This window comes from Falco biarmicus, chromosome 5 (assembly GCF_023638135.1).
Source record: "Falco biarmicus isolate bFalBia1 chromosome 5, bFalBia1.pri, whole genome shotgun sequence".
Lineage (NCBI taxonomy): Eukaryota > Metazoa > Chordata > Aves > Falconiformes > Falconidae > Falco > Falco biarmicus.
In genome coordinates, this window is record NC_079292.1 from 49,174,131 (window position 1) to 49,201,806 (window position 27,676).

A 27,676-nucleotide genomic window follows, 5' to 3' on the forward strand; every position below is an offset into this window, starting at 1 on the left:
CTACTGCGCAAAAGATACAACAGTTTCAGGTCCTAGGTCACAGTATGTCTAAATCAACTTAGTTGCATAAGAATGAAGAAAAAACATTAATACAGATGTGAAGAATTTGTTATAGATAAGAATTTTCCTTCAATAAAGAATACAAAATTGTGGTCTTTTTTACTAGTGAAATCAATGAACGTTGGGCCCGTTTAGAGAGAATATGTTTTGTAAATGTAGAAGAAATATTGGGAGTGAGGATTTAGTAGAGTAAATCTTAAACGAACAAGCACAGAGGCAAATAAAAGTGAAATAAAGTTAATTACCTCAACAGGTGGAGCAGCATAAAAATTACCAGTAGCAGTAAGAAGGTGAAATGATGCATTTTGTTGCAGAAGATACAACTATTTGCTTTGTTTCCAGGAAGGAGCATACATGGGCATTGAAGGCAACTAGATCACTAACTTAAACTGAGTCCAAAGCTAGTGTCCTGAAAAAAAAAAAAAAAAAAAAAAAAAAAAAAAAAAAGGAGTAGCAACAGGATGTATTTGTGTGATGTGTGGTGCTCCCACTGTACTTTTTGCCCTGATACTTCATGGAAGAAGCTGCTTTTACAATGGGAAGGGCTTGTGAATGAGGAAATGAAAAAGATCTGATTTAATGATTCAAGGCCCCTGTTTTCATAGAAGTAAATCATGCAGAACCTTCCTTAGAAAGAAGTCTGTCATCCAGGAGTGATCATAGTGTGTAAGACACTGCAGACTTGACTCAATTGCCAAAATAGCACATGATACCTAGTGTCATTTGATGTTCTACAATATCCTTCCTTCTATCCATCTGCTAACAGAGCTGTTGCTCTTCTACCCTTTGACCTATCTATCTGACAAACCTTTCACATGTTGTGGATTCTCTAGGCCAGGACTAGAAGTTTTATGTTGGGCATTCAAATTATTGGGAGCTGGCTTAAAATTCTTAACATGCTTTCAGTGCCTCATGCAAATCTGGCCTTCTAGGATGGTCTTCTTATTGGAAAAATTTTAGTGTGGAAATTGTATAAAGTAAAGGGAATCAGCACATTGGAATCTTCTACATGAATCTTATATTCCTCCATATATAAGGAATGGGTTCTGCCTTTCCCTAACTATAAATATAGGACATTGACTGTATTAGGAGGTATATTTTATTGAAGAATTGGAGGAATGATGAAAAAATTCAGAAGAATGCTTATATATTGTACAAAATAGCAGCAATATAAAAGTAAGTACAGAATTAAGTAGGAAGTGATAATAAAAAGAAATGCTATCAATAAGGAGAAGAGGTAGCTTGACTTCTGCTAACATTGTAAAACGTATTTCCAGTGTAATAAAGCGCATGATACTACAGTGTATATCTGTCATTTGCAGCATATTATAGTAGTTCGTATCTATTAAGGAAGTGGTATTTCCCCTTCAGAAGGAAAACATACTAGAAAGAGTAGTCCCTATGAACATTCCTCCATAAGTACTTACAGAAATGTAAATGGAAAAAAGTACTTCTAAACACATACCAGAAAATTTCCACAGCAGATGGAAATTCAATAAACATTATCATATATAATGAACCCCCAAATAGAAATGTCACACATAAAAAAATAATATTCATATGCAATCCAATTTGCTTAAGCCTTGATTTTGGACATTGGAAAATACGCATTTCTCGATTATCAGGAGACTCAAAAGGTTTTTTTCCAGAATGCAACTGAAAATGTTTATATCGGTATATTGTATATTGGTAGCAGCAATAAGAAATCTGGGGGAAGGGGAGCTGTGATGTACAACAAACCTTTGTCTGACCTTGCTAAAATTTGATTCAGCAAAATCAAATATAAAGGTGTTTGAAGTCTGAGAAACTCCCCACGCTGAGGTCTCCAGTTGAGGGTAGAAGCTGTACTACCTCCCACAGCCCCAGAATGCCACTGCCATTGGTCGGGGTCTAACACCACTGGCTCTGCATTCTAAGTAACTCTATCCCATTTGAAAGACTGGAAGCTAAAAGGTAAGTTTTGGTACTTCTCTCTTAGAACAGTTAATAGGATTTTTAATGCTGGAAGTATTTTTAAAGTATTTATTTTATTTTATTGTGCATAATACTGATTCAAAGGCTGCAGATTGAGGAAACTATTTATTTTTCCCTGGATATGTCTTAATTCCTTCCTGTAAGAGTACATAATCTTCATCAAAATATTTGATCTTACAGCTACTGCAGATGCCAATATCATTACAGTGTGTTCCAATATATTGCAAATAAGGGAGGTACAGAGACATGCAAATTCTGCAAGCTCATGCAGATACTATAGTCATAGGAGGGTGGGTTTTTTTTTCAGAGATTACCATTATATTTGCTGGGTTTGTCTATATATGTACAAAATTAAATACTTATCAAGCCCTATATCCTTTAAAAACCTTTTATTTCTAGGCAATGTGAAACAAAAATGATTTTGAATAATGAGTAATCTTTTGCTTAGGCATTGTTCATTCAAAGTAGATATTACACCAGATATGATAATATTACATTTTTGGGTTAATAGATAACATCCTTTATAGCAGTCATTTGGGGTAAATTACATGCAAAAGAAAAGTAAGACCAAAACCAATATTGTCAAAAATAGGCAGCAGAAAATATAAAACCAGAGAAAAATAAGCTCCAGGGTAGTTGTTTATTTCAGAAATTCATTGCATTTTTAACTTATTTTATTTCATTTCAGTTCAGTTTTTTGTAATGAAGCAGAATACCTTTAGTAATATCGGAAGCTAATACTGAAAGGTGCAATTCAACTAAGTCTTCTCAAACACAAGCCCAAGTGACTCTAGCTTCTCCTAGCAGCAGCTGAAGTCCTATTGAATAAAGCAAACAAGTGAAAAATGACTGCCTTGTTTTGCTGACCATCCCCAGAGGAATTTCATATCCTCATACCTAAATCAGCTTCATAAAGACCTCTTTTCATGAAGCTAAAATTCAGCTTGCTGCTCAGCATTCACATTCAAAAAAAAAAAAAAGTCTCATGCATTTCTTATACTTCATCTATTTTATGTAGCTATAGTTTAAAAATAAAACATTTAAGTGTGTGTATTATGGCATCACATCAGGAGTACAATTTATTAGACTTATGCACTGCTTATTATCACTGTATACACTTTTGGTGAAACTAGTGGGAGTTGTAGTTAAATCAAGGTGTAGGTAAGGAATGCTGAATAGAGCCTTGTGTCAGGCATCCTATATGATAATAGTGAATATATCACTTACAAGGAACAGAGAATGCATACACACTAATATTCAAGCCTAGTATGAATTTTCTACTATTTTACTGAAATATGGAACTTTTAGATGGGTGATAATTCTATTTTACAATTCCATTCTCCAAGGAGAACAGGTTACTGTACAAGGCTACTATTTCTCACTACTTTAAAAATGGTGTTGATTGAATAATGAAGGCATGCAGAGAGAGTACTGTCACTTACAGGGCTACGGAGGATACGTACTACTTTTTATTTTGTCCCCCAGATATTTGTGGAAGTGATGGTAGGAATACGCCACAGCATTAAATCATTTAAAATTATATTCTGGCAAAGCAAAACTCAGTAGGTCTTTCCCAAATTGTCTAAAGGTTAGCATGGCCAAAGCAGTCTACAGAATCTCTCAGATCCAGGCAACTTTCATGAAGAAAAACAGAATAAACTATTGAATCATCACTAAAAAATATGAGTTATCCATCAGAAATATTGTTGCATACAATATGTACTGTACTTGATATTAAATTTTCATAGATTTCTTGCAAACAGCAGATTACCCACAATTTATCCATTTTCTTCTCTTTCAGAAAAGGAAGCAAAATGCAGACCTTTGTAAATATTTTTCTGGGATTTTTTATCTTTGAGCCTGTTGGAGCTGCATCTATCACTGATACTGTAATTTATGATTCTGAGTTCTATGATATATCGCTTGGAGAGCTGCCTCGCCCATTTGTCTATGATGAAAATGAGCAGTCTGACCAATTAGAGGTAATCAGAACTTCATGTATTTTATCTTTGCAAAGTGCGCAAATGCAGTGGCTACTGATGTGTTTGCTGGCCATGAAAACATTTATCAGACAAATCTACTCACGTGGTTGCTATTGCCTTTGGTTTATCAACAGTTTTCTGTGCTAATGACACACTGCAGTTCATTCAGATTTTCCCTGATCTATCAAATGTGTCCGAAATATTTCCTGATTGTTCCTTTTCTGGGGGTAATCTTTGAGAGCAGGTGAAAGGTACTGTGCTCCTTTCAGATGTCCTTGTATTGCCACAAATTCTGGTGGAGATACTCCTTGTGATTCATCCACCTGTCTGGATGATGCACGGAGTCAGCTGAGATAGGACATCCAGCATTCCCCATTCAATAAGGTTATCAAATGCTGTTTCCTGGGGTTATTTCTTATAGTCATAGATATGATCAATACAAGCTTTTCAGGCTATATGTGCTAGTGTTTTCTATTTCTGTTAGGAAAGCAGGCAGAAGGAAGTATAAAAGAAAGGGAAAACACTTGAACTGAAAAACAGGAAAGTAAGAAAGATTACTGAAGAAAAACTGTTGTAATTCTGTTACAGTATGAGATAGTAAGATGTATTGCTGGTATGAGCAAGGGACTCATTTGCTGACTTAAATGTCTCCTTCATCTCCTACATTACTGTATTTCTCTACATTACTAAAAGGCTACATTAATTCTTATCTCACTCTGCTGCTTAGACATGGGCACAACTTTCCTGAAGGTGATATATGCACTGTATGATTCAGGACTGAGTGCAATAGAATTTGAGTGAAAAATAAAACATTTAAATAATAATATGGGGGTTTTGCTGTTGCTCATAATATTTTAGTACTTTTTTTACATAACAGTAAATAATTCATGAAAACATGTTCCTTTGAGTGATTCATGATTGCAGCAGGAGGGACAGGAATTAGTCTTTCATCAAGGTGAGATCAGAGTAGGATAGCAGCCTTGAAAACAAAAGACAGAGACAATTTAAGAACAAATATATCCCAAAACTACAGAACTGAAAAGATAAAAATAATCACAAAGTTTGCACTAAGAACAGAACCTTACAGTTTTGAAGAAATATTTTTTCTCATCTAAGGAGGACTGAGAAGAGCTTTGCTCTAAAGAAATCACTTTGCCTTTGGTCTGCTTCCCTGTGCCGTGCAGAATCAAAGCTCTTTACAGACCCATCGCTTGAGCTTTCTTCCCTGATGTCGCCCCCACTTTTAGCCACTGAATAGTTTATGCCCTCTCTATTTCACATTGACTAAGAAGTCACAGCTCTTGTCTTTGCTCTTAAAAATGAAGCTTTTATCAGTCCTATAGAAATGGTTTCCCAGAAATGGGAGTGGCTATTTCGTATGTGCCTCACCACAGAGATTTCCTCATTCAAACAATAGATGTTTTAGTAATACATTGAATGGTAGGTAGGGGTCTCCTTTGCTGTGCTCTCTCTGTGTGGTCCTATGACACTGAAGCATGGGGTGGCCCCTTTCCAAGTTTCTGAGTGAAGGATAGAGGTAAGGCAAGGATCCTGTGGCTGTTTTCCAGCTGAAAGGAGATTCAGGATGATCAATACTGCACCCAACAAGAAAAGATAAAAGAGGTCCTGTAACAGGTTGCTTTCCTTAGGGAAGCACAGAATAGACAGAGTCCAAAAAGTCTTTTCATTATGTCTTCCAAACTTCTTTTTGACAGCAGGATTGTCTACCATTACTGAGCTCTTCAGGCAGCCTTCTTAAAATTCATCTGGTGAAGGTAGTCCATCATAGCAGTTGGAAGGAATGTTACTTTGCATATGCATGGACCTCCCTGTGAGACCCTTTTTTCCTAGATGTTTAGCCAAAATCTTTTTTTTTGCTTGCACTCCTCTTACCATGTGCCACCCCCAAAGAAACCTAAGCATTCACAATTCCCCTAAACCCAGGAGAGCTCAGAGTGGTCAGGGCTGTAGAAACCAAGCAGCTTTTGTAGACATGCATGTCAGACTTGCAAGTTATCCTTTAGACACTGAATATTATTGATGTCACTCGAGTTTTAAACAGAATACATTTGGTTTCTGGCTCATGGCTATGACTTTCCTCCCTACATTCCTGTTATCGTAAAGATGTAAACTACACAAGCGGCTCTATGTGTAAAAGTATGCAAGGTCACTGGTTAGTTTTTATTATGCATAGCTTAAATGATGAGCAATACCACAGAGACCCAGACAAACAGCAGGCCTTCATTAGTTCTAGCCTGTGTACAGTAACTCTTTAGGGCCTGATTTAAGGCCTGCATTTCCTTTTAGAGAACTCTGAATCCTGTCTTTATCCTTTCTGAAATAGTGGAGAAAAAACAAAATAGTATATTCTGTTGTTGCTGTCTTCATTTTAAGATTTTAGTATTCAGTTATGTGCAAATAGAAATCGTTCTTTTTAACATGTTTTTAGACTCAATTGGAGAAATGAATTTTTCCAGGGCTGGGTCCCCAACTGATTTTCAGCAGATCCAGGAGACTGGCTGGTTGTAGGGCTTCAGATGTGTCCAGTGTGTTACTCCTGTGGATCTCAATGACAATTGGGCACCTGCGTAACTTAAGGAACTAAACTAAAGCACCTATGTTAGTATGTCCTTTCCAGAATGTTACCCCTTGGGTACTGTAATCACTCACTCAATGTGTAACCACCAAAATGAGGAAAGACCTAGAGGTAATTAGGGAGTCTTCCCACTCATTCTATCTGGCCAAAATTAGGCAATGCAACCCAAGACCATTCCCCCAGATAAATATGAGTCATTCTCTTGGGATACTTATTGTGGTGGGCTGACCTTGGCTGGCTGCCAGGTGCCCATCAAGCTGCCTTGTCCCCTCATCAGAGAGACAGGGGGAGAAATCAAGTTTAAAATCTCATGAGTCGACATAAAGATGATTTAATGAAGAGAAGCAAAGGTTGTGCACACAAGCAAAGCAAACCAAAAAGTTTTAATCTCTACTTCCCATCAGCAGGCAATGTGAAAAACACTATCCCGGGAAGTAGGGCCCTAGTACACGTAGTGGTTGTTTTGGATGACAAATGCCTAACAAAGCCCACCCCCCACTCCCCTACCCCCAGTCTCATTTCTCTTAGCTTTTGTTGCTAAGCATGATGTCATATGGTATGGAATATCCCTTTCATCAGTTTGGTCAGTTATCATAGCTATATGCCCTCCCAAACTCTTGCCCACCCCAGCCCACCAGCCTTGGGGTGGGAAGGGGGTGTTAGAGAGACAGCCCTGATGCTGTGCAAGCACTGCTCAGCAGCAGCCAAAACACTGGTGTGTTATAAACATCATTCTAGCTACAAACACAAAGTACAGCACTACAGGGGCTGCTATGAGGAAAATTAACTACACTTCAGCCAGACCCAATACACCTGTCTTCCTCAAATAACCTTAGATGGACCTTAGGCACCTATCTCAGGCTTAGTACCAACATTTTAGCTTAATAAAGTTAATCAAGAGTGACTGAGTCCCAGTTCATGATTTCTTTTCAGTTTCTTATACTTTGGAAATATTTTTCCTCATGAAGTGTCTATGCCAAAAATAAAGTGTATGCATGCATATACACCCACACTTAATTGGCTTGCAAACATTTTTCTGAGAATGTTTTATCTTGATAACAGCTGTTCATATTTTTCCACTTGAAATCTGTCTATTTTTGTTGTAGATTTTAGAATAACTTTAAGGTCTGGAAAAGTTACTTAACAATGGAAATCAAATGTTATCTAGCATTGCCTGCTAATATGAGCAGATCTGTTTCATTTCTTGCATTCTTTTCATTGTATTCAATATGTGTACATGGAACATATTTTTTAAGGCAAAAATTTTGCATGGGGAAAATACTTTTAGCTGTGAATTACTTGGGAGAATCGTACTGAATCCTCAGTCAAAGCTATGCATTGTCATGTATTAATGGGTCAAATCTGGGCTATAAAATCTGTGGTTTCCAAGTTCCCAGGTTATTGAGACATAGAAGACCAAGCTAAAGCTTTGCATCCAAAAGGAAATTCTTACGGAAAAAAGACGTTAAGTAATATATCACTCAAAAATGCAATGTTTATAGAGTCTTTAGAGAGAACAATATAAAGTCTTTCACAGATAATGGCAAAAAAAAAGGCAATGTAAAAGAAAAACCTATTACTGAGGAAGAAATTCCAAGGTCCTAAAGGAGAAAGAGACTGCAAAGGAATGTCAGTGTAGGGTAGTGTACAAGTTCTGTGTTGAATTTCTCTTTTGAAACTGATAGTTAAAATAGTGTGAACATGGGCTGCTGTATTGCCCCTTTTCTTCACAGTAAGTTTCATTACTATTTTAAATGAATATTTATATCATGGGCATCCAGATGCCCCAGTGAAGCTCTAGGTCTTCATTGTCCCATGTATTCTGCAAACATATACAAAGACAAATTTCCTTCTTCAAAATCAATCCAATCAAGCCAAACTGTCAAAAGCATTCTTGTGTAAGCTTCTTGCTGTTAAAACAAAAGGCTCAGAGTTTTCATCTTTTTGAAACTAAAACTTTGGTTGGATGGTGTGTAAGAAAAACAAGTTGTGGAGAGAGATTCCTGCGTTCATCAGCTACTAATGTGTAATAAAACTGTAGTGCAAACTTTTGATCACAGTGTCTAATAAACATAACCAGTCTATTTTCCTTGTAGGAAAAAGCATTTCCAGGTAGGAAAAACTAATTTAGGAAAATAAGAAGTGAAAATATAGGGGCACCAAAAAACCATTTTCATCAATAAGATAGTCTATCAGTTAGGCTGAGAAGCACAGGAGCTGTCCTAGCACTGAATAAGCAGCAAAACAAGGGAGTTGAATACAGATTGTTCTGAGTCTGTCTAGACAGAAGAGGTAAGCTGGAAATTACAGTCCACAAAATAATCAGAAACAAGCACTGTGAAAGCCTAATATTTGATTCTGCATTAGCTTGTTGAATTTGAATCATACTGATAACAGGATATTCAGGTGACTTCACAAAGTTCAGAACCTGAGTCATACACGCACATTCACATATATGTATGTGTGCATCCACACAAAGCATCTCTGCTGTTGCCATAACACACATGAAGATATGAAGATGGGTCTTGTGCAAGAACTCCCTCTTGCCATTCTGCAGACTTGAGAGAGGCTTACACTGCTGTTTCTCTCTGGCAGGTATCTGATTAAATAAAACCTTTCAAAATGGATACATAATGACTTTTCAGGACATGTCATATACATGTTTAACAAACTTATAAATTGGTACAAGTAATGTAGAAGTCAGATAACTACATAGTTGATAAGAGAACTAAATTTACCATTTAAAGCTTTATCCCCAAATAGGCAATTTTCTACATTTTCAGAAAGGCTTTCATTACAGTTCTTTCATTCACTTGGCTGTCCATAACTGATTTCATATGCTTCTGCACAGACATCTTCACAGAAGGTGAACATTTCTGCAGATTAAAAAGTAGTCATGAAATGCCTGAGTGATGTTTCAACTGTCTGCCATATAGCAGCAGCAAATACCAGGCAATGAAAAGGAAGGATTTGAAAACCCCAAGTTCTTGTACAACAGGCCAAGAAGAGCTTGTCTCACCCAGTTAGCTATCTGAAATGTTATAAAGACTATACTGGCTAAGGCAATCTTAAGCACCTAAAACTCTGATACCAGACATGCCATTAGTTACCACTACCTTAGCTGAACAGAGTGGCTACATCCTTCCTCTTGCCTCAGACTGAGTTAGATTCTTTAAGTAGTTGTTCTGGTCTGAAAACACCTAAATTGGTCCATCTAGGGCTCATTGCTTAAGAGTAACTATCACAATGTTCAAAATTCCTGTGATAGGTGACACCTGATGCCACAGTGAGATTACATAGACCTTTTACAGTAGATGCTTGCTATCTCAATTTCCCTGGTCACTTAAACATTTTTTTTTTTTTTCCCCTCAGACTTCCAGTTTTGTGGCTTCTTTTGGAAATACACATCATCCCTATTGACATGGGGTATGAAACACTGATACAGATTTTTTTAGAAAATTACCCCAAATTGCTAAATTGTACCCATGGCTATATTTTTTTTTCTCTGAAAACTGTCAAGTTAAATAACACATGCATTTCTATCCCATTGAAAAATCTTTTAAGATAAGAATAATTTCAGAGCCAATCAAAGCAGAATCCAGAGCATGGTTTGGTACACAGCTCAGATGGGGGAGTGTTGTGGCTCTGCTCTGAGTCATTTCTATCTTTGCTCATGTTTAGTGATTATCTAATGCATGGGACATTAATAAACCTTTGAAAAAGATCCTAGGTCTCAGTTACTTTCATATTAGGCTACATAATCATGTTTACTTTGGCTTGTTCTCCTCCTGCCATGAGTTTTGCTTCTTTGGATGTATTCTGGCTTTGTTTCAGCATCTCATCCAAACTCTCTTTCGGCACCCATTTGATGATTAACATCTCTTCTGGAACAGAAATTTGGGGGGTACCAGCCTCCTCAGACTAGCAACTTATGCCTCATCTGTCTTGCTTGGATGAGTGGAGAACCAGCAACTTTGTGTTAATGTGTACTGAAATGGAGTAAAACAGTGGTGCAAATTTAGCAGATTGGTTCTTTGAATTACTTAGGTGCAGGAATGCCTCATTCCCTACACAAATAACCTTCAGTGTGAGACAGATAGTTCAATAAATTCTTCAGAACATGCACACCTGTAAAGCCCGTATGAAATTCCTGCCTGAATCCTTAGCCATACAATATGTATCAGACACCTGAATTTGCTAAGTAAACTGTCACTAAGCTTCTTTCCCTGGATTCCTCAGTGCAACCTAATATCTTGTTAAATGTTTAAAGACTTGATGGACTGTCAACCAGTATCAACATAGATATTGTTTTTAATGATTTGTAACACTTTTTGGTGTGTTTTTTTAAAGAAAAAAATAGTATAAGAAATGGTACTGCAGTAATTGTATCTATTTCATAGCAGCATAATCCCTATTGTGATATCAGAGACATCTGGGGATTGAAAATTTACTTTGAATGTTATTTCTCAAGTGGTTTTGGCTCTGGCTTTCTTTACAGGAGGCCTAAGCTTGAACCAACTTTCAATTTCTACTTTTTTAACTTCCACGCCCAACTTAGCTCTTTCTTAATATAAAGGTAAATAGTAGCATGGATAAAATAGCTGCAGCTATTGATCCTGGACATAAAATTCAGACCACAAATTCAAGAAGAAGTAGGAAGGACAAAAAAAATAATGTGCAAAAAAACCCCTTCCATTATTGTAATTGTTCCTTTTATGATATTGGTGTTCCTTATTTTTAGAGCTGTGTAGCAATGCTTCTTGTTATGATGCAGAATGTCACTCCTGGTGGCAGGACTACCTGTGCCCCTGTCCTCAGCACTTTCTTCTTTGCACCAGATTCATGTCCTGGACCTCTCACTAAATGATTGCTAATCGATCTTACACTGACAGGACATTTCTATATAGCATAACAGTCTGCACTATGAAGAAAAACTTAAACTATCAGAAATTTCTCTAGTTGTGAGATACAGCAGCTTGCAAGCACTACATCAGTATCACTGCAGACAATACACTTGTTCTGGATTGGATCAAATCAGATGACATGTCTTTCCATTGCAAGCTGTAGAAATGAGAGGAAGAGCAGATCTGACACCAGGATTTGGCCCTGATGTCTGGTAAAAAATATGGGTTTTTTGGTCTATATTGCCTCCTTTACAGCCAAAGGAAGATGGACAGGCACCTCAGTGAGCTGAATCTCAACGTATGTGTGCTGAACTTCCCTCAGGAGGTGATTCTTTCTCCACTGTCTGCACAAGGAGTGTAAGGAGACTAAATGACTAAACAGGACCTCAAATTCAATGACATAGTGAATCCTGTCCTTTTTGTTCATGTTTCTAACACTGTTTGGTTGTACTTCAGATTCAAAGCAATCGCAGTGTATTTAGGAAAAGCCAGGCTGGTGAACTGGGCAAAATCATGTTCAGCTCCAGGGGTGCCTGGTCTGCCTGGACTGCATGAGGAAATACGGTTGGAACCCTGAACCCTCCCTTTACAGTGAGCACTGGAATTGCAGCTGAGGCAGCTCCTCAGTACAGGTCTGAGGGTTGGCAATGTTTCGTAGACACTCTGGTCAGCTGGGTGATCTCCAGCTTTGCCTGGCTGTGTATGTCTACTTTGTGGCTTGGATCAGCAGCAGCTCCTGTGGAAATCTCCATTAAACAGCTGGGACAAGTTTTCAGTCCTTCTGTGCTTTATAACAGTGCAAAAAGCCCTATTCTGGTTTCTAAAACTGGCGTATTTCTCTTTGAAATCTTATGTCCTGCAAAACTTCAGCACTGTTTCAAAGAAAAGCATCTGCTGTAGGCTAAGTTAGATATCACATAGCCCTCAAAGCAGAGTGTTAGAAATAAAATCTGTAATTTCAGATACAGCACTGGAATGAGACTTTGACTTCATTTGTACTCATGCAAATCCAGATTAGCTCCATTTACATTGAATTTCTTCATTCTCAGACAACATTAGTAAGTAAAATCTCTGTAGCTATGCTGTGCAGCATAAATGTTTTTACTCAGTTAAAATCAGATGCGACATAGATAGATCTGCTTTTGGACAAGAAGATTTAGGATATTCTGTGGTCAAGGTGGTAAAAAGACTACTCCTTTTTCTAAGACTTATTAAAAGAACCTCAGGGCCTACCCGTATTTTCCAAGGCAGAAGCCACAATTTCTAGAAAACTGGGTTAGAACTCTAGAGCTCTCTAACTTAATGTTAAGGTTGGTCTGACTGAAGTATGAATGGAAAGTTATGCGTGTATGTGTGTGTAAGACCTGGCAGAAACAACAAAATAACTTAAAAATTTTAGAAGGCTTAAAGGATTAAAAGAATGGCCTGCATTGATAATGAAGGACACTGCACCCAACTGCATCACTTCCAGAACACTGTTCCCAGCAGCAAAACTGAGGAATGTGTTCTTTATGCCAAAATCAAAGGTCCTGCACCCCGGTAATATCACAGCACAGATGACTTCTCAGTGAAGACTCTTCACCCTACCACCAGCAGACAGCAAACACCGTTGTGGAATACAATATATACCATTCATTTCCATGTTAGTCATCATTAAATCACATTCTCAATGAGGAAAAAGAGGCAATGGGCAGCAACCTGGTGTATGACTAACGGATATTGTAGTATCCAAGACTGCAAAAAAGACTGCCCCATAAGAGCCGGTGAATCTTAAAGGAGATAAAAACCTGTCCAAAGCTTAGTTTTCAATGCTTGTCAAGAAGAACCCGAGTCACTAAAATGACTCAGTAGCTTCTGTCCCTTGTGTTCTGTGTTGGACACAGGTGATCCTGGCCAGACCACTTGCACATACACTTTTAGGTATGTTGAAGTATGTGGGTAGACCTGTGCAAATTATTAAAATCCGAGAGAATGAATGTGAGTAGGTAAAATCAGTTTACTTAGAAATGTTGTAAACAAGTATCACCTTCTCCTTCCCCAAGATGTCACTGAGTTTTATTATACTATTTTCTCCACAGAACTTATGTATGTAGCATATGACAACTTATCTGAGGTGCATAATTGGCAATCTAAGTAGTTATTGCATTAACATGCAATGGCTCACAGATCTATTTATCTTCAAGATAAAACAATAGGAGGAAAGAAGACCTTAAATTCAAAATTCAAGAAGAAACAAGCATGAGCCACTTTTGGAAAGGAAAACAAACCAAAAACCTCTACCATAATTAGACATTTTCTTGTAAGTCTTTTGTAGTTTCAGAACAGCTGTGGGGGAAAGTAGTTCCTTTTGATGGGTCAGTGTGCGGTACAACTGTCCCTTCAAGTTTAAAATATCTCCTTTTAAGTTCTGAAATTTGATTGTGTTGTTAAGTATATTTTTTGCAGTAAAAGAAACACTGAAACAGGACACACTTCTTATTATCTTGTGCATTTAAACTTATTACATGTAATATATCAACTTTTATCCTAAACGATGTAGATGTAAAACAATAGACAAAACATCTGCCAATGGAATTACACCACCTCAGAAAATCAATGTGGCAACTAATGGTTTCCAGCCTTGCCGTTCACCTCTTTAAATCTATTTATTTTCTGTATTTTATTACTTTGCACAAATTATGTGGGTCCATAATTCTCATATAGGTTACTCGTACATTTCTATTCTGTTCCATCCCTACTGACTCCTACCCACAGATACTCTTTCACCTTTCTTTTTCTTTTCACAGCTTGGGCTCCTGAGCTGTTTCTAACCTTAAAAACTTTTTAATTGCTTCACCTCCTTTTCAGCCAATGATGAGAGATAGATACCTAAAGATCCCATCCTAAAAGAAGCCTCTGTGGTCAGTAGCTGGAACTGCTTTTCCGAACTTCCACCTGCTGACTGTGAAAGGATGCTAGCATAGACTAAATGTCTAGCCTATGAATGACAGAAGTTATGAGTTAACTTTTACCAACTGCATTTTATTGCTTATTGATACGTTCAGATTCCTGTGCTCCCTGGTCTGAAAGTGCCCATAATTGGCTATCTACATTAAGCATTTTCATTTGTAAATGTAGTCACATTGAATAAATATAGGATGGGGAAAAAATAGATGCTCTGCAATCTTAGGAAAGATACTGCTCTCCTTTGGCATGTTCTGTGGCTAATATTCTGCACTGGTATTCTCCAAATTTCTTGATTATTTCCAAAGACAGAATAGGGTAACTATTATCCACACAGTTAGATGGCTAGAGGTAGGTGATGCGATTCCCTTTCAGTGTTTTCTTATGCCATGTATTAAATCTGTCTTGCAAGGCTGATTATGATTTGAAGATTTGCAACTATTGGCAAAAATAAACATGCTTTATTATATTTCTCTACAATATTCTTCCTGCTTTAAGATTTTTCATAAAGAATATTACTTAGAGCAGCAAAGGAAATACAATCCCACCCCCAGCCCCCCTAAAAAACTATGGAAAATAATACCATGAAGTGATATAGAATCATTTATGTTTCAATTTTTTTAGTAAAGTACATGTTGCCAAAAATAAACAAACCTCTGGAAGATGAAGGATCATTCTGTACAGTACATAGTCCAAGAAACATCTTTGTCTTGTTACAATCTTGCATGATTTATCAGATTGACAGAAAGCTGCATGGATCGGATGACCAATAATGAGAAACAGACTTTTACCTTTAGGTTACTGGTTCAAGTCCAACCTACATACAGCAAGCAAATATTGCTCATGCTCTGGGTCTGGTATGTAATACACATATATCAGTGAACTCCTACTCCTGTACCAGTGTAAAAATGGCAACATCATTAAATTCAGTGTAATAATCCATATTTTTTATGATAGTCATATGCAGGAGACTGAATCCAAGGAGACAATGCTAACTCCTTGGACCTGTTACTCTAGAACCCAGATTTAGCACATTGGCAAGGAAATTATGGGGAGGCTTTCAATTGTGCACCTCCAAAAGTAGATAACCTCCTATAAAAAGAGAGAGATAACAGTCTAGAAACAGAATTATCATAAGTTAATACCTCTGCTTTGATACCAAACATCTACAGTGATTCATCAGTTAAGAACTGAGAAAGCATAAAGGAAATCAGAAATTCCAAGCTAACAAGTTCCATAAAGTATGCCTTCAAATATTCAGAGAAGTGGCAGTCAGGGTAGATGACCCAAATCCCATGGGAAGTGAAAAGAACATTATCTTAGGTCTGAAGCCTGTTTACAAACTGTACCTTGAAAATGCCTTTCTCCAGAACATTATTTTCAGTAGAACTGCCAGAAAATATGCATATAAAGCTGTTAATAGGTCTCAGAACCTCTAGATTTTGTTCCAAACTTCAGGACAGGGACTCTTATCTGATTTCCACAAAAGTGGTGAAGAAGTAGAGAGCATGTGCAAGCACTTTAGTGCAGGACTACCCTGGGTCAATAAAAGCCTGGAATGCATCTCTCCCTCTAGGCTTCCTCCATTCGGAGAACATCTGTCCCATTTCCTTTGTTCCCAAAGTCTTCTTTTGATTTGTCCCCAAGTCCATTCCTGGTTAAGCTGTCTTACTGTCAGTGCTGCAGATGGGAACATTGTGTATTTGCACAAAGCAACAAGGTACATCCTTACCCTTCCTTACACCAACAGGTTACTCAGTCACAGTTCAGCTGAAGTTCATTTTGCTCATCTGATCACCCTGCATTTTACAAAGTTATGATCTTAGCAACTGTATCAGGGAATTTTTATCCATAAACCCTACTTAGCAATACTATCTATGACTTACAACTAAAGAATATACAAAGAACCTGAAGTGTGCTCAGTCAAAATCTGAGTCTGTGAGATTCAGAGTGTTTCCTGGTTTCTCATTGTTTCCATATTCTCTGTCTTTAGTAAAACTAATTGACACAAAATGTTTGAATCTATGGCCTTTATATATCTTAAACCAAACTTTTTCTCTGCAAAAAGTAGATTTTAGATGGTTATTTAGATGTTCTTAGGCAACCCAGGATCATAACATTTAATACTCCTAGTAATGTTATATAGTTACACTGAAAGATCCAGTGAGTCTACTATGAAATGTAAAGTGTTTTCTTCCACAATTGTGGTAAATATATAGACACATATGAAATTATATAGGTATTTCACACAAAAATATTTAAAATCTATTCTATCTGGGAATAAAAAGACAAAAATAACTCTACTTGCTGAATATTATACAGTTAAGCTAAGAGATTCAAACAGGGATCAGAATATAGCAAAAATTTTGCTCGTGCTTGGCATGCTGACCTCAGGTGTGTTAGTTCCTTTAACTTGTATAGTCGACATAGAAAACCTAATTCAAAAAATCCTAACCACCTGTTTGGTCTGAACTCCGTCTACTTTTACCAATCTTTTACAACTAGAAATTATGAGCACGAGTGTGAGTGATTTTGACAACAAGTTCTCCATGGAGACAGCAAAACCAGCAGTAGCTGGGGGATGATCTCAAATAAGAGACTTAACTGGCCAAGTACAAAACTCAGGATTTCATAGTTTTATGGTGGTGATGTGCTAGGAGGCTGCAGTGGAGGCAAATCTTTATTAAAGCATAATTTTAAGCTTCAGTACCTTTGCACTTGGGATAAAGTGCCAAAGTTCCTATTTTTGTTCATGCCTTAGATACAGGCTAAGGAGTGTTAACTGCAGCACAGGGGTGCAGCACCCATGGGGTGGGTGTATTACCTAATTTTTAAACAGTACCTCAGATGTGCAAAGTCCTATAAGGACACTAATTCATTGTCTGTGACTTAAAAAACAAAAAGTGCATTTTCAAAGGAAGCCTTGGTGTGGTCAAACAATATTATTACACATGGGGAAATCAAGATACAGTGGTAAAGTAACTTGCAAAGGTCACACAAGAATGGATTCTCAGTATCTGGGTGATAACAGTAAACCACTCTGCCTCTTTGCAAACATAGGCTCCTCTGCAACAAGCCTCACAAATCTGCAATACTCTTTCTAGGAGGGGTGATATAATGCAAGAAAATTGCTACATCTTCATTTTTATCCTGAAGTTCTTATACAGTAAAATCAACAGAATGCATCTTTAGAATTAAAGTTAACACAATGAAATTTACGGGTTTGACTAATTATGTTGAGTGGAGAAAAAAAGATGAGGTTTCTATTTCCATGAAAAGGTCTGCCAAATTTTATATGATTTTTGTATATAAAGATTTAATCTAAAATGTTTTATTTATATTCTTAATTTTCTTACTACATAATGCAGCTGCTGATGACTGAAGCTAACCAGAGGCTTCTGATATTCAGATTCAGAAAAAAAAAAATGACAAAAACACTGTCTATATATTAGCAAGTAGTATATGAACTTAGAGTTCAGAATTCTTAGGTAATAAGATTTTTAAGGCATGTTACTGTTCTCAAAACAAAGCCTGCATAGCTATATTTGATTTGGATTTATACTGGCACAATTTACAATTTTATGGTAATATGACTTATACCTTTCTGATGCTTCACAGCAAATTTTCCTTTGTAACACCAAATATATAAATTTTTTATCTCAAAACTAATTTAGCTTTAGATAAGTAACACCAAATATATCATTTTTTATTACAAAACTAATTTAGCTTTAAATAAATGTGGAAAACTCATTTTGTTAGTACATGTTCTTGCTAATGAAGTATATGCATAAGTGCATACATTTAAAACATGGAGACAAAAAATGAGTAAGTATGTTGGAGTTCTATGAATTGTTGACACATCATCAGAATTCATTATAGCTGCCGGATAAAATGCAGCTCAAGCAATAAACCTTAGAACATACGTGACCTCTAGTGGGAGAATATGAGTAACTGGAAGATGAACAGCTGCCAGTGGAAGTAAACAGTAACATTTCCTGTTCCATCTTAATTTTCCCTAGACAGAGATTTGGACAGCACTACCTTCTATAATTCAAGAGAGTTATTCTTCTGCACCATTGACAGAAGAACTTGAGGAGGAAGCATCAACGCCAAAATTAATTGATGGGTTTTCAGCACAGGGGTCTGGGGTTCTTGGGCCCCAAACTCAAGACGGTTAGTAGGAAAGAGAAATGAGTTTTGCATGTGTAGCTTTGCTTTTGAGTGAACCCACTTTATTTGCTTATGAATGTCTACCTCTATTACTGAAGAGGAGGTGTATTTCTGTACCTCTCTTACTGAAAAGAGGTGTAGTATACCTATCTTGAAAGCTCTGAAGTCAGATAGGTACCTAGTTAAAACATTTCCACACTATTTCACTATGAAAATAACTGTGCCAATGAAGATTTTTTTGAAATAAAATTTTATTTAACACTTAAGACACTTACAACTTAAAAATTTGCTAATGGTTGGCAAATGCCACCAGTACTTTTTTATTGACTTCAATTTCAATATCATCACCAAATAACTTTATATTATAATGATTTGTTACATGGTTTTTATAAATGTGTTCATACAAAATATAATTTAATTGTTGAAGAATTTTTGACCGTGAAAATTAGAAACTGTGAAACTTAGGAAATGGGCTATTTAGAAATTTTAGGCAAAGCTGATTTTCTATCCTTCTGACTAGCTATAGTGAAATAAGAGCTTTCTGCATCTCACAAGGGATTTAAGATTGTAAAACACAATCTGTCCCTCTCCCATACAAACATTGTGATGCTAATAACTGGCATTTGTCAGTAGCTACTCTAAACTTGCAATTGAAGTTCATTAGAGTTATCCACTGCTGTGATGGGCCTTAGTGTTTTATGGTGAACAACGTACAACAACAGGAAAATCCTACTCTTTACTATGCCTAACACTATAATGAGTGTCACAGAAGACAAATGAAATGAGCGGGGAGAGGGGGGAAGAGTTCATGCTTCCAAAATTGTGTGTTTAGTGAAGTTAATCATTCCTAGTCTTGTTTTTATACATATTACTAGTCAGCCTTGACCAAGCAAAAAAATATACACCCGTCAAGACAAAAAAAGTAAAATGGAAATTAGAATTTCCCAGGAGCATTATGAAAAAAAAATACAATTTTCTTCATTTTTGAAAGCTGCAGGATATTACAAAACATTTCACATAAATATTACATATCATGAATCCTGTATCTGTCAACGTTTTTGAGCACTGAATGCAAATCAACTTGTGCATCAACTAAAGAATGCATGGGAGGGTCAAGGTGGTAACATATCAAGCCAGATCTTTTTTGTGTCTTTATTTCTTTTTAGCAACATATTTTCCTGCCAGATGTTGCTGCTGTTCTTGGCTTGGTACTGGATAGAAGACTACAAGGCTCAGGAACATCAAGCCAAGTTCATTTTTCTTGTTGATATCTTTTGAATCCTTCCCCATACATCTTTCCTTTTTCAGTCTACACCAGCCATAGGTGACAAATACCACTCCTCCAAGGTCAAAAAATAAGACAGAAGGGGAAACTCTCTTCCTGTACTATGTTGTAACAGTTCAAAAAAACGTCAGCCACCCTAACCTCTACGTTCCTTTAGGTCTAGGTTTCCTGGAATGGTACAAGATGTGACAATTTATTTTTTCCCTGTCTCAGGCTTGCTCCCTGTAGCTAATTTAAACTGTTCTGTGAAGGAACTTAGGGAAAGTATTAAAAGAGTCTTACCTCTCCAGAAGTGTTTTTCCTGGATGTCTAAGTAGAGATTCTCAAATAGAGTAGTCTAGTCACTGATTCTTTAATCTTGCCTCAGAATACACGACCTGTATAGCCTGCCCTTCAGTTAGATAATGCTGCCTGTTGGTATTTGACACAAGACTGAGAAGGCAAATCTTCCATGTAGCCATAACTTAACTGTAGAAAAAATTAATCTGCAAGAAAAACATTTTCATATCATTATTTATGCTACTATTCTATAAAGTAACCAGAACAAATGACCAGACATCTGTTACAATGAGGAGGAAAACATGAAACAGAAAAGTATTTCTATAAGATTAAAAACTGAGAAACAGATATGCTGATTTATATCCCTAATCAAAGAAAAGTTGTATCAAAAATTCAATACACATAGCAACTAACAACTTTTCGTACTGAAAATTACATTCAGAAAAAACAGTCAGTGTCACAATTCTCACCAAATTTGAACAGTACCATCAAAATAAACTTTTGCATGCATGGTATTCATGCTGTTCTATGACTGAGATGAAATGGCCTGATTTTTCATTTTAATGAACTTCTGGTGGTAACCAAATGTTTTGTTAACATGGTCTCCAAGTTACCTTAACTCAGACTGATAGAGAAATTTTTCAGGATGCTGAATTTCTGAATCAGAAAACATAATTAAACAACGTGCAAAAGAAATTGGGGTTCTTTGCCATAGCTCTGTGGGAAAATATCAATTTCCTTTTAAATTATTCAGAAGTACTATCTACAAAACTGAACTTGGGAACTAATACAAGTTTCAGTCATCAGCTGTTATTTCTCCATCGAGATGAAAGTGCACACTTGACAGGTTAGGGGAAATTGATCTTTTGTTGGCTGCTGTCACCTAATATTCTATTGTTATAGACCGAGAAACACTGTATTAGAACAACTTAAATGGCCTTTTATCTGGCACAGGCAGGAAAAAAAAAAAACTACTTTTAAGCAGAATTTAATCACTTGCTGCAATTATACGATGTGTTGATCAAAAAAGAATGGGGGTGAACTTTATCATCGATAAAATCTTATAATTATGTGCTTAGGTGAGCATTTCATTGTAGTAATTGACTTTTTTTTTAGAACAAACTATTTTCTTTTAAATTCTTTGATAGGTCTTCCCACTTGCCTTTTGTGTACATGCCTAGGGACCACAGTCTACTGTGATGACCACGAGCTTGATGCTGTTCCACCATTGCCTAAAAGAACAACGTATTTCTACTCACGCTACAACAGAATCAGGAAGATCAAGAGAAATGACTTTGCTAACTTAAGTATGGAAAGCAGTGTTGTTACAATTAGCTTTAATTTCTATTATTTCTGGCTCACAGTAATCTAAGACATATTGATTCTTTTTATATAATGCTTGATGATGGTAGGGTTATACACATAAATGCACATATGGAAAAGTGGTTTGCTGCTTTTGAACATAAAGGTCAGTACTTCAAATGCATATTCTCTATTACAAAGTTCATCTGTCTTTCTGCTGTTACTTATAATCAGTTTTAGAAAGGTAGAAAAACCCGAAACCTCATAGAACATTTGTAGTGTATTAGAAAGTACTGTTTTCCTAAACAAGATCGTTTCAAAGGTACACATGCTTTCAAATATTTGCAAAGTATCTATGTGAAAATAATTTTACCTTTAAATTTTACCTGTAAACTTTACCTTTAAAGTATATGTTCATTGGTTTACTCCAGAATTACCTAGGAAAAGCTTCAGTAAATGAAAACTGCTACTCCAAAACCATTTGTGGCCTAAAGCTGGCCAAAATTGGTGACCTGGGGAATTTATATTTTCACATTTCCTAGTTAAAAGTCTTAAAGATATGTGATTTTTCAGGAAGTACTAAGCCTACCCTGTTTAGGGATAGGGTTTGTTATACACTTACCACTTGGAATATCAAGCCAAATTTTTTTTTGTTTTTTTTAGACCTAACTTTGCGTAACTAATGTTTGCTGATTTCATTATGAGATGTGTGAAATCAGTGCCAAAAAAGGCTACTACAGTAATTCAGGGGAATGCAAAGATCGTTTCATGAAAGAAAACTATAAGGGTTTGGCTTGCCCAAACCAACATGAAGGTTTGGAAGGAACACAATTGGTATATATAAAAAGGGGGAATAAACAATAAGAACAGAGAAAATGTATTAGGCCAAAATATACTGTTAGAATAAAAATAAAATAATCATAAAAGAAAATAATCATTAACAACATTCTGGGTGGAAAATAGAAGTTGGCTGCAGAATAATACATTTAAAATTAATGCACGTTAATGCACTGATATTTAGACATCATTCTCTTTTGACAAAAGCAAATTTCATTTTCTTTCTTTTTTTAATTGGAAAAAGTGTTTCAGTGTATTTTAGAAAAAAAAATATATCAAACTTCATTCATTAAGAAAAAGTTGAAAATAGATATGTGGAACAAGGTGGTAGAGAATATGTTTATTTCCCTTTGAATGTTATGTTTCCAAAAGATAAACCATTTAAAGGATTCCCAGAACACACAGACATTTAAAAACTATTAACTTCAAAAAAAGTTCACTTGTAATGTAGATAACCCATTTACCTTTTTCTTTTTCAAAACTTTCAGGAAATGCATTCTTACATGCTTGTTCTTATTTCTCTGCCAGACGATTTAAGGAGGATTGATTTGACTGCAAACTTTATATCAGAGATCCATGATGATGCCTTCCAGAGATTGCCTCAACTTAAGGAGCTGGTCCTCCGTGACAATAGGATAAGGAAACTCCCTGAGTTACCATCTACCTTAACATTCATCGATGTCAGTAAGAACAGGCTTGGTCGTAAAGGAATACGTAATGAGGCATTTAAAGTAAGTCTGGGCGTGATGGGAAAATCTTTTCTTCCTGTCTCCAAAGGATGCACTCAGAAGAGCAGCCTTAGTGTCCCTCTACAGTAGTAAAACTTTTAAGACTATAGGCACCATGACTGTGCTGGCTACTTGGTAATATGTAAAGATGGAGCAAGACGTATGAGTCCTACCTACTGGATTTGAGAACCCTTTTTATTCTTCTTGACAAAGATCCACACAAAAGATGCGATGGCACACTATGTTTGTATCTATGATCCAACCATCCACGTGCCTAGCAGGGCTCCAGAAAGCAGCTTGATGTTCCCTTAAAACAAGAAGGGAAGAGGGAAGGCCAAAGCTATGGATGATGCTGCTTCAGACTTACTCTACCATATATCTACATGGGAATTTGCTAGAGTATTCACTAAATGTATACACTTCCTTTCCACCTTGAAAAGCAGGAAAATTGGAACCTCTGAGTTTCCAAAAGTCCTCCCGTGAGAATTTTGGTGGAGAGAGGTAGCCATGTACTCCTCCTAACTGCATGTGAAATTTGAAGTCATTATGGGATATAGGATACAGCTAGCTTCATATGTTAGACCTGGCTCAGATTGACTTTTAAATTGCATCTAAGAAGATAGTTGTAACCAGCCATCTCCAAATTCCCCCTTAGGAAGACAGGTTCTTAAGGAAGCAAGCAACAGCAGTAACTGAATCAGATATTTTTTCCCATTCTTTCACCTTTCAACCTAAGGCAGGTGTTGGGAATGGGAATGATAAGCAAAACTCAGTCCCCCAGATTGAGACTCTGACCTAGCACTCTTTTCTTCAGCACTCTTCTGATTTTAGCCATGAAGGACTCTCAGCCTTTATTTTCCATATTTGCCAAGAACCTTCACTCTGATATCTCAGAGTTCTGTCAGTGGGAATTAAACTAGAACACTGAATGCAAAGTATTTAGATTCTATGATAACTTGTGTGTGTGAAAAGGGGACAAAATTTAAAGTATTCTGCTGAGCCTTATTGACCTAGTCAAGTGTATATCCTGCTATTGTTATAATGATCAGATGAAGCTCCTTCTTCCACTGAGTCAAGGAAAAAAAAAAACATTTACCTTTTCAAATGAAATGCTGAATTTATTTTTAGCTCAGGCTTTTCTTATGCATTTATAATTTGCTTCAGTACCAAGACAATTCTGCAAAATTGAGTAAGTCTGTCAAAAAAGCAAAGAAACAGACAGAATAGGAAGCCTTTGTGCATAATGACTGGGAAAGGCAGTATTTTCCATTTTTGTAAAAGATGTAATTTCACAGAACAAATTATATAAATTATTAAGTCTCTAGACTTGGCATTTTCTTTCCTTTCTTTTTAAAGTAAACACCTAATTTTTAACAGCAACTGTTCTCAGCCTATGCAAATAAAAGTTCATGAGTGTCTTTGAATTTCTGCCTTTTCAACCATATCATGCTGAAATAAAATGTGCTAGTATTCATCAGTGCTCATTGCAGTGATAGATTACAGACTTACTTGCTAGAGAATTTCAGAAATGTCTATCATTTTCCCTGCCTTTCCCATTCATCCTTTAGGATCTGCATGAACTGCAGCATCTTTACATCACTGACAATAACTTGGATCACATTCCATTGCCACTCCCTGAAAGTCTGCAAGCTCTTCATCTTCAGGTAGGCTACAAAAGTAATGGTTTTATGTGTCATGTTCACATAGTAAGTAAAACTGGACAGGGTAACTATTGTCTTGTTTTGTTTCTTCTGCTTATCCAAAAGTGTACTTACTTGACTAAACAGACTATTGTAAACACACAATTAACTAGTGAATGCAGTATTTGAGCAAAGTAAAATCTAGCTCAGCTAAACATTAGTTATTAGAATTTGTAGTACAATATTTTTCAAACATAAAACCCTATATTTAATGTTAGTACAGATTAAAGCTATGTTCACAGCTGTCAAGAACAAAATTAGTCTTAGAGACTTCAGAGGCAGAAATCCCTCACATTGCTCATACAAATCTTCTAAAAGGAATAATTTTAGATACACAAAGAGAGTTGCTTTACATATTGGTTGCATTTATACCCAGTGCACTTCGTTCTCTCAATAAAGGTTATTCCCAGTTGCTAGTATTTTTTCAGCCAGACTTTTCCATTTGACTACATTGGAACATCCCATCCATCATCTTTCTGTAATCCTTTCTTTTTGTTTTTGTTTGCTTTTACCTAAACCTTTGTTTCTGAATTCTTCCTTTTAACCTTTTCCGACTCTGCTTCTTTCCCTTTATCTCCTCTAGTACCAATGCCCAGTTTTGATTATCAGAAGATGTTATTTATTATACAATACAGCAAAAAGCCTTTGAATAAATAACCTGATGTACCATATATATTTTGACGTCTATCTTTCCATAAATAAATCTATAGAAATGTTCTGCCTGCTAGCAGACTATTTTTTTACCTGACCATGCCTTTAAATTAAATATTCAGTGCTATGTGCTACAGATCAAAGCTATCTTTCCATAAATAAATCTATAGAAATGCTCTGCCCACTAGCAGACTATTTTTTTCACCTGACCATGCCTTTAAATTAAATATGCAGTGCTATGTGCTACAGACCAAAGCTAGCAAGCTGGGCTTTTTTCCACATCAATTTCTGACTAGCAAAGGAATGGAGAAGGGAAAAACTTTCAGACAGCTAGCTCTCATTTCAGGAGATGACCTTTTTAGTCTCAATTTCCAGACAATATTGTATTCTAGCAACTCATTGTTGAAAATGCTTCACTTCAAGAAGATAAGCTCAGTGAAGATAAGGTATATAAGAGGAATTTAAATCAAAGAAATAAAACCTAAAGCATTTGATTTTCCCTGTATATGTACAGATGTGGGTTAAACTAATGTGAGAGGGCCTGGGGGAAAGAAATTTATCACAGATCAAGCTGTAGATTTGTTCCTTTGTAGGTTGAGGCATATCAAGCTGTCAGGATGATAATTATGGTTCTATGATTTTTGGACTGGCCTATACTGGTTCCAATTTGCGTTAATAAGGCTTTTCATTATGATCCCAGAAATGAAAATGCTCTATACTTCTGCTAGGCCCCTCTTGCAAAGCCTGTCTGTGCTACATGGTTTGAGCTACTTAGTTTTGCAGCTCTGCACTGGTCAAGAAATGTTTTCCCTGCTTGGAAGATTTCTTTGTTGATGACATGCAGCAACAATCTGGTCCCTTGGGATCAAGCAAGTATCTCTCTAGGCACTGAAAATACATCCATAAATTGTTCTTTAAAGGGTAAAAAATTACTTTCAGGCAACTATTTTGATAGTACTTTTTTTTCCCCCCTTTCTTTCTTAGAATAATAACATTCGAGAGATGCATGAAGACACATTCTGCAAAATGAAAGATTTTACTTACGTACGTAGGGCTCTTGAAGACATCAGACTGGATGGTAATCCCATCAACCTGAGCAAAACACCTTATGCATACATGTGTCTACCCCGTTTGCCAGTTGGTAACCTCATCTAAGCTTTGACAGAAGCCAATACTGTCCTACGCTGTGAGAATCCTGAAAGACAAAATATTAACTTGCTGCTACACTAAGCAAGATGCATTTTTTCAAATCTCATTAATTTTGGAAATATTTCTATTATAATGAAATCAATTATTGAGATATAAAGAATAATATGAAATGCTAAAAGACAGCTCCATTATCTACCCAACTGTAAGTTGTATAGCAATATCAAGAAAAATATTTTACTATAAACACTGTATTGAAAGCCATAAGTTCAATGTAAATGCAAAATTTTCTACGAAATTATTCAGATCAAAAGTATGAATTCTAAAGTTCAATGATTTTATATGTTAAAATCTAACTATAGTATAATAAATAAAGAAATAAAAATAAAATGTGTGTCAAATTTAGTATTTATCCCCTTTTCATTTAATTAATATATTTTTCTCTTAGAGACACATCCATTTTTCTAATTCTTTCCTTAAAGGTCTCTTCATCTGGCGAAATGTTCCAAAGCAATGTTCCAAACACATGGGTTTTTTTAGAAAACAGAATATTTCCTTGAATTAATAATGAAATATAGAGCTTAAACTTGTATCAGATTACCCCCTAAAAGTACATAAACTATTTGTTTATATCTTTGCAGTAATAATTGGTCTTTCTAATGCTGATGAGACCCAAATCTGTTTTCTGTATCTTTGAGAACCTTGCCTGCTAGATTATCTAGCTAATAAAAATCCCATCTAAAATACCCTATTTTAAAAATATTGAACCTTATTCTGCACAGGAAGTGGAAAAAAACTCCCCTTGACATATTTACAGTCATACAAAATATTATAGTTCAATATACTGAGGACCAGAATCCAGATACCCAACTCACATATGTTGTGGAGCCATGGCTCAGTTTCCAATTATTTGAAGCAATTGTGCTGAGTTTTTCTGCTTTATTGTTTAAAAGCCTGACCAGTTAACGATTAGGAGATTACCTCCCTCTGGATCATTTGAACTCTTTTCCTTTTGCGGGGGTGGGTGGGGGGGCGTGGGGTGGGTTGGATCTTTAATTCATTTTTCTAGAGAAAAAGCCGCCAGGAAAGATCCACTAGACATAACACAGGTAGTTGCTC

The 27,676-nt window shown here is 36.3% G+C and overlaps 1 protein-coding gene across 1 annotated transcript; it reads left to right on the forward strand.

Annotated features, from left to right (window-relative positions):
- The first annotated feature begins 1,889 nt into the window (after positions 1–1,889).
- Positions 1,890–26,889, forward strand: EPYC (epiphycan). Its single transcript, XM_056340775.1, has 7 exons — positions 1,890–2,013; positions 3,836–4,016; positions 18,479–18,632; positions 21,342–21,500; positions 22,861–23,063; positions 24,629–24,724; positions 26,396–26,889. The coding sequence occupies exons 2-7, from the start codon at positions 3,849–3,851 to the stop codon at positions 26,564–26,566; spliced, it is 951 nt and encodes a 316-aa protein (XP_056196750.1). The 5' UTR covers positions 1,890–2,013; positions 3,836–3,848; the 3' UTR covers positions 26,567–26,889.
- Positions 26,890–27,676: the final 787 nt, after the last annotated feature.

Excerpts from the sequence above, each read along its gene's own strand:
- EPYC (XM_056340775.1), top strand. The coding sequence starts at position 3,849 with ATGCAGACCTTTGTAAATATTTTTCTGGGATTTTTTATCTTTGAGCCT. Across the intron at positions 18,633-21,341 it reads TGGGCCCCAAACTCAAGACG|GTCTTCCCACTTGCCTTTTG; the intron begins GTTAGTAGGAAA and ends ATTCTTTGATAG. Across the intron at positions 21,501-22,860 it reads AAATGACTTTGCTAACTTAA|ACGATTTAAGGAGGATTGAT; the intron begins GTATGGAAAGCA and ends TTTCTCTGCCAG.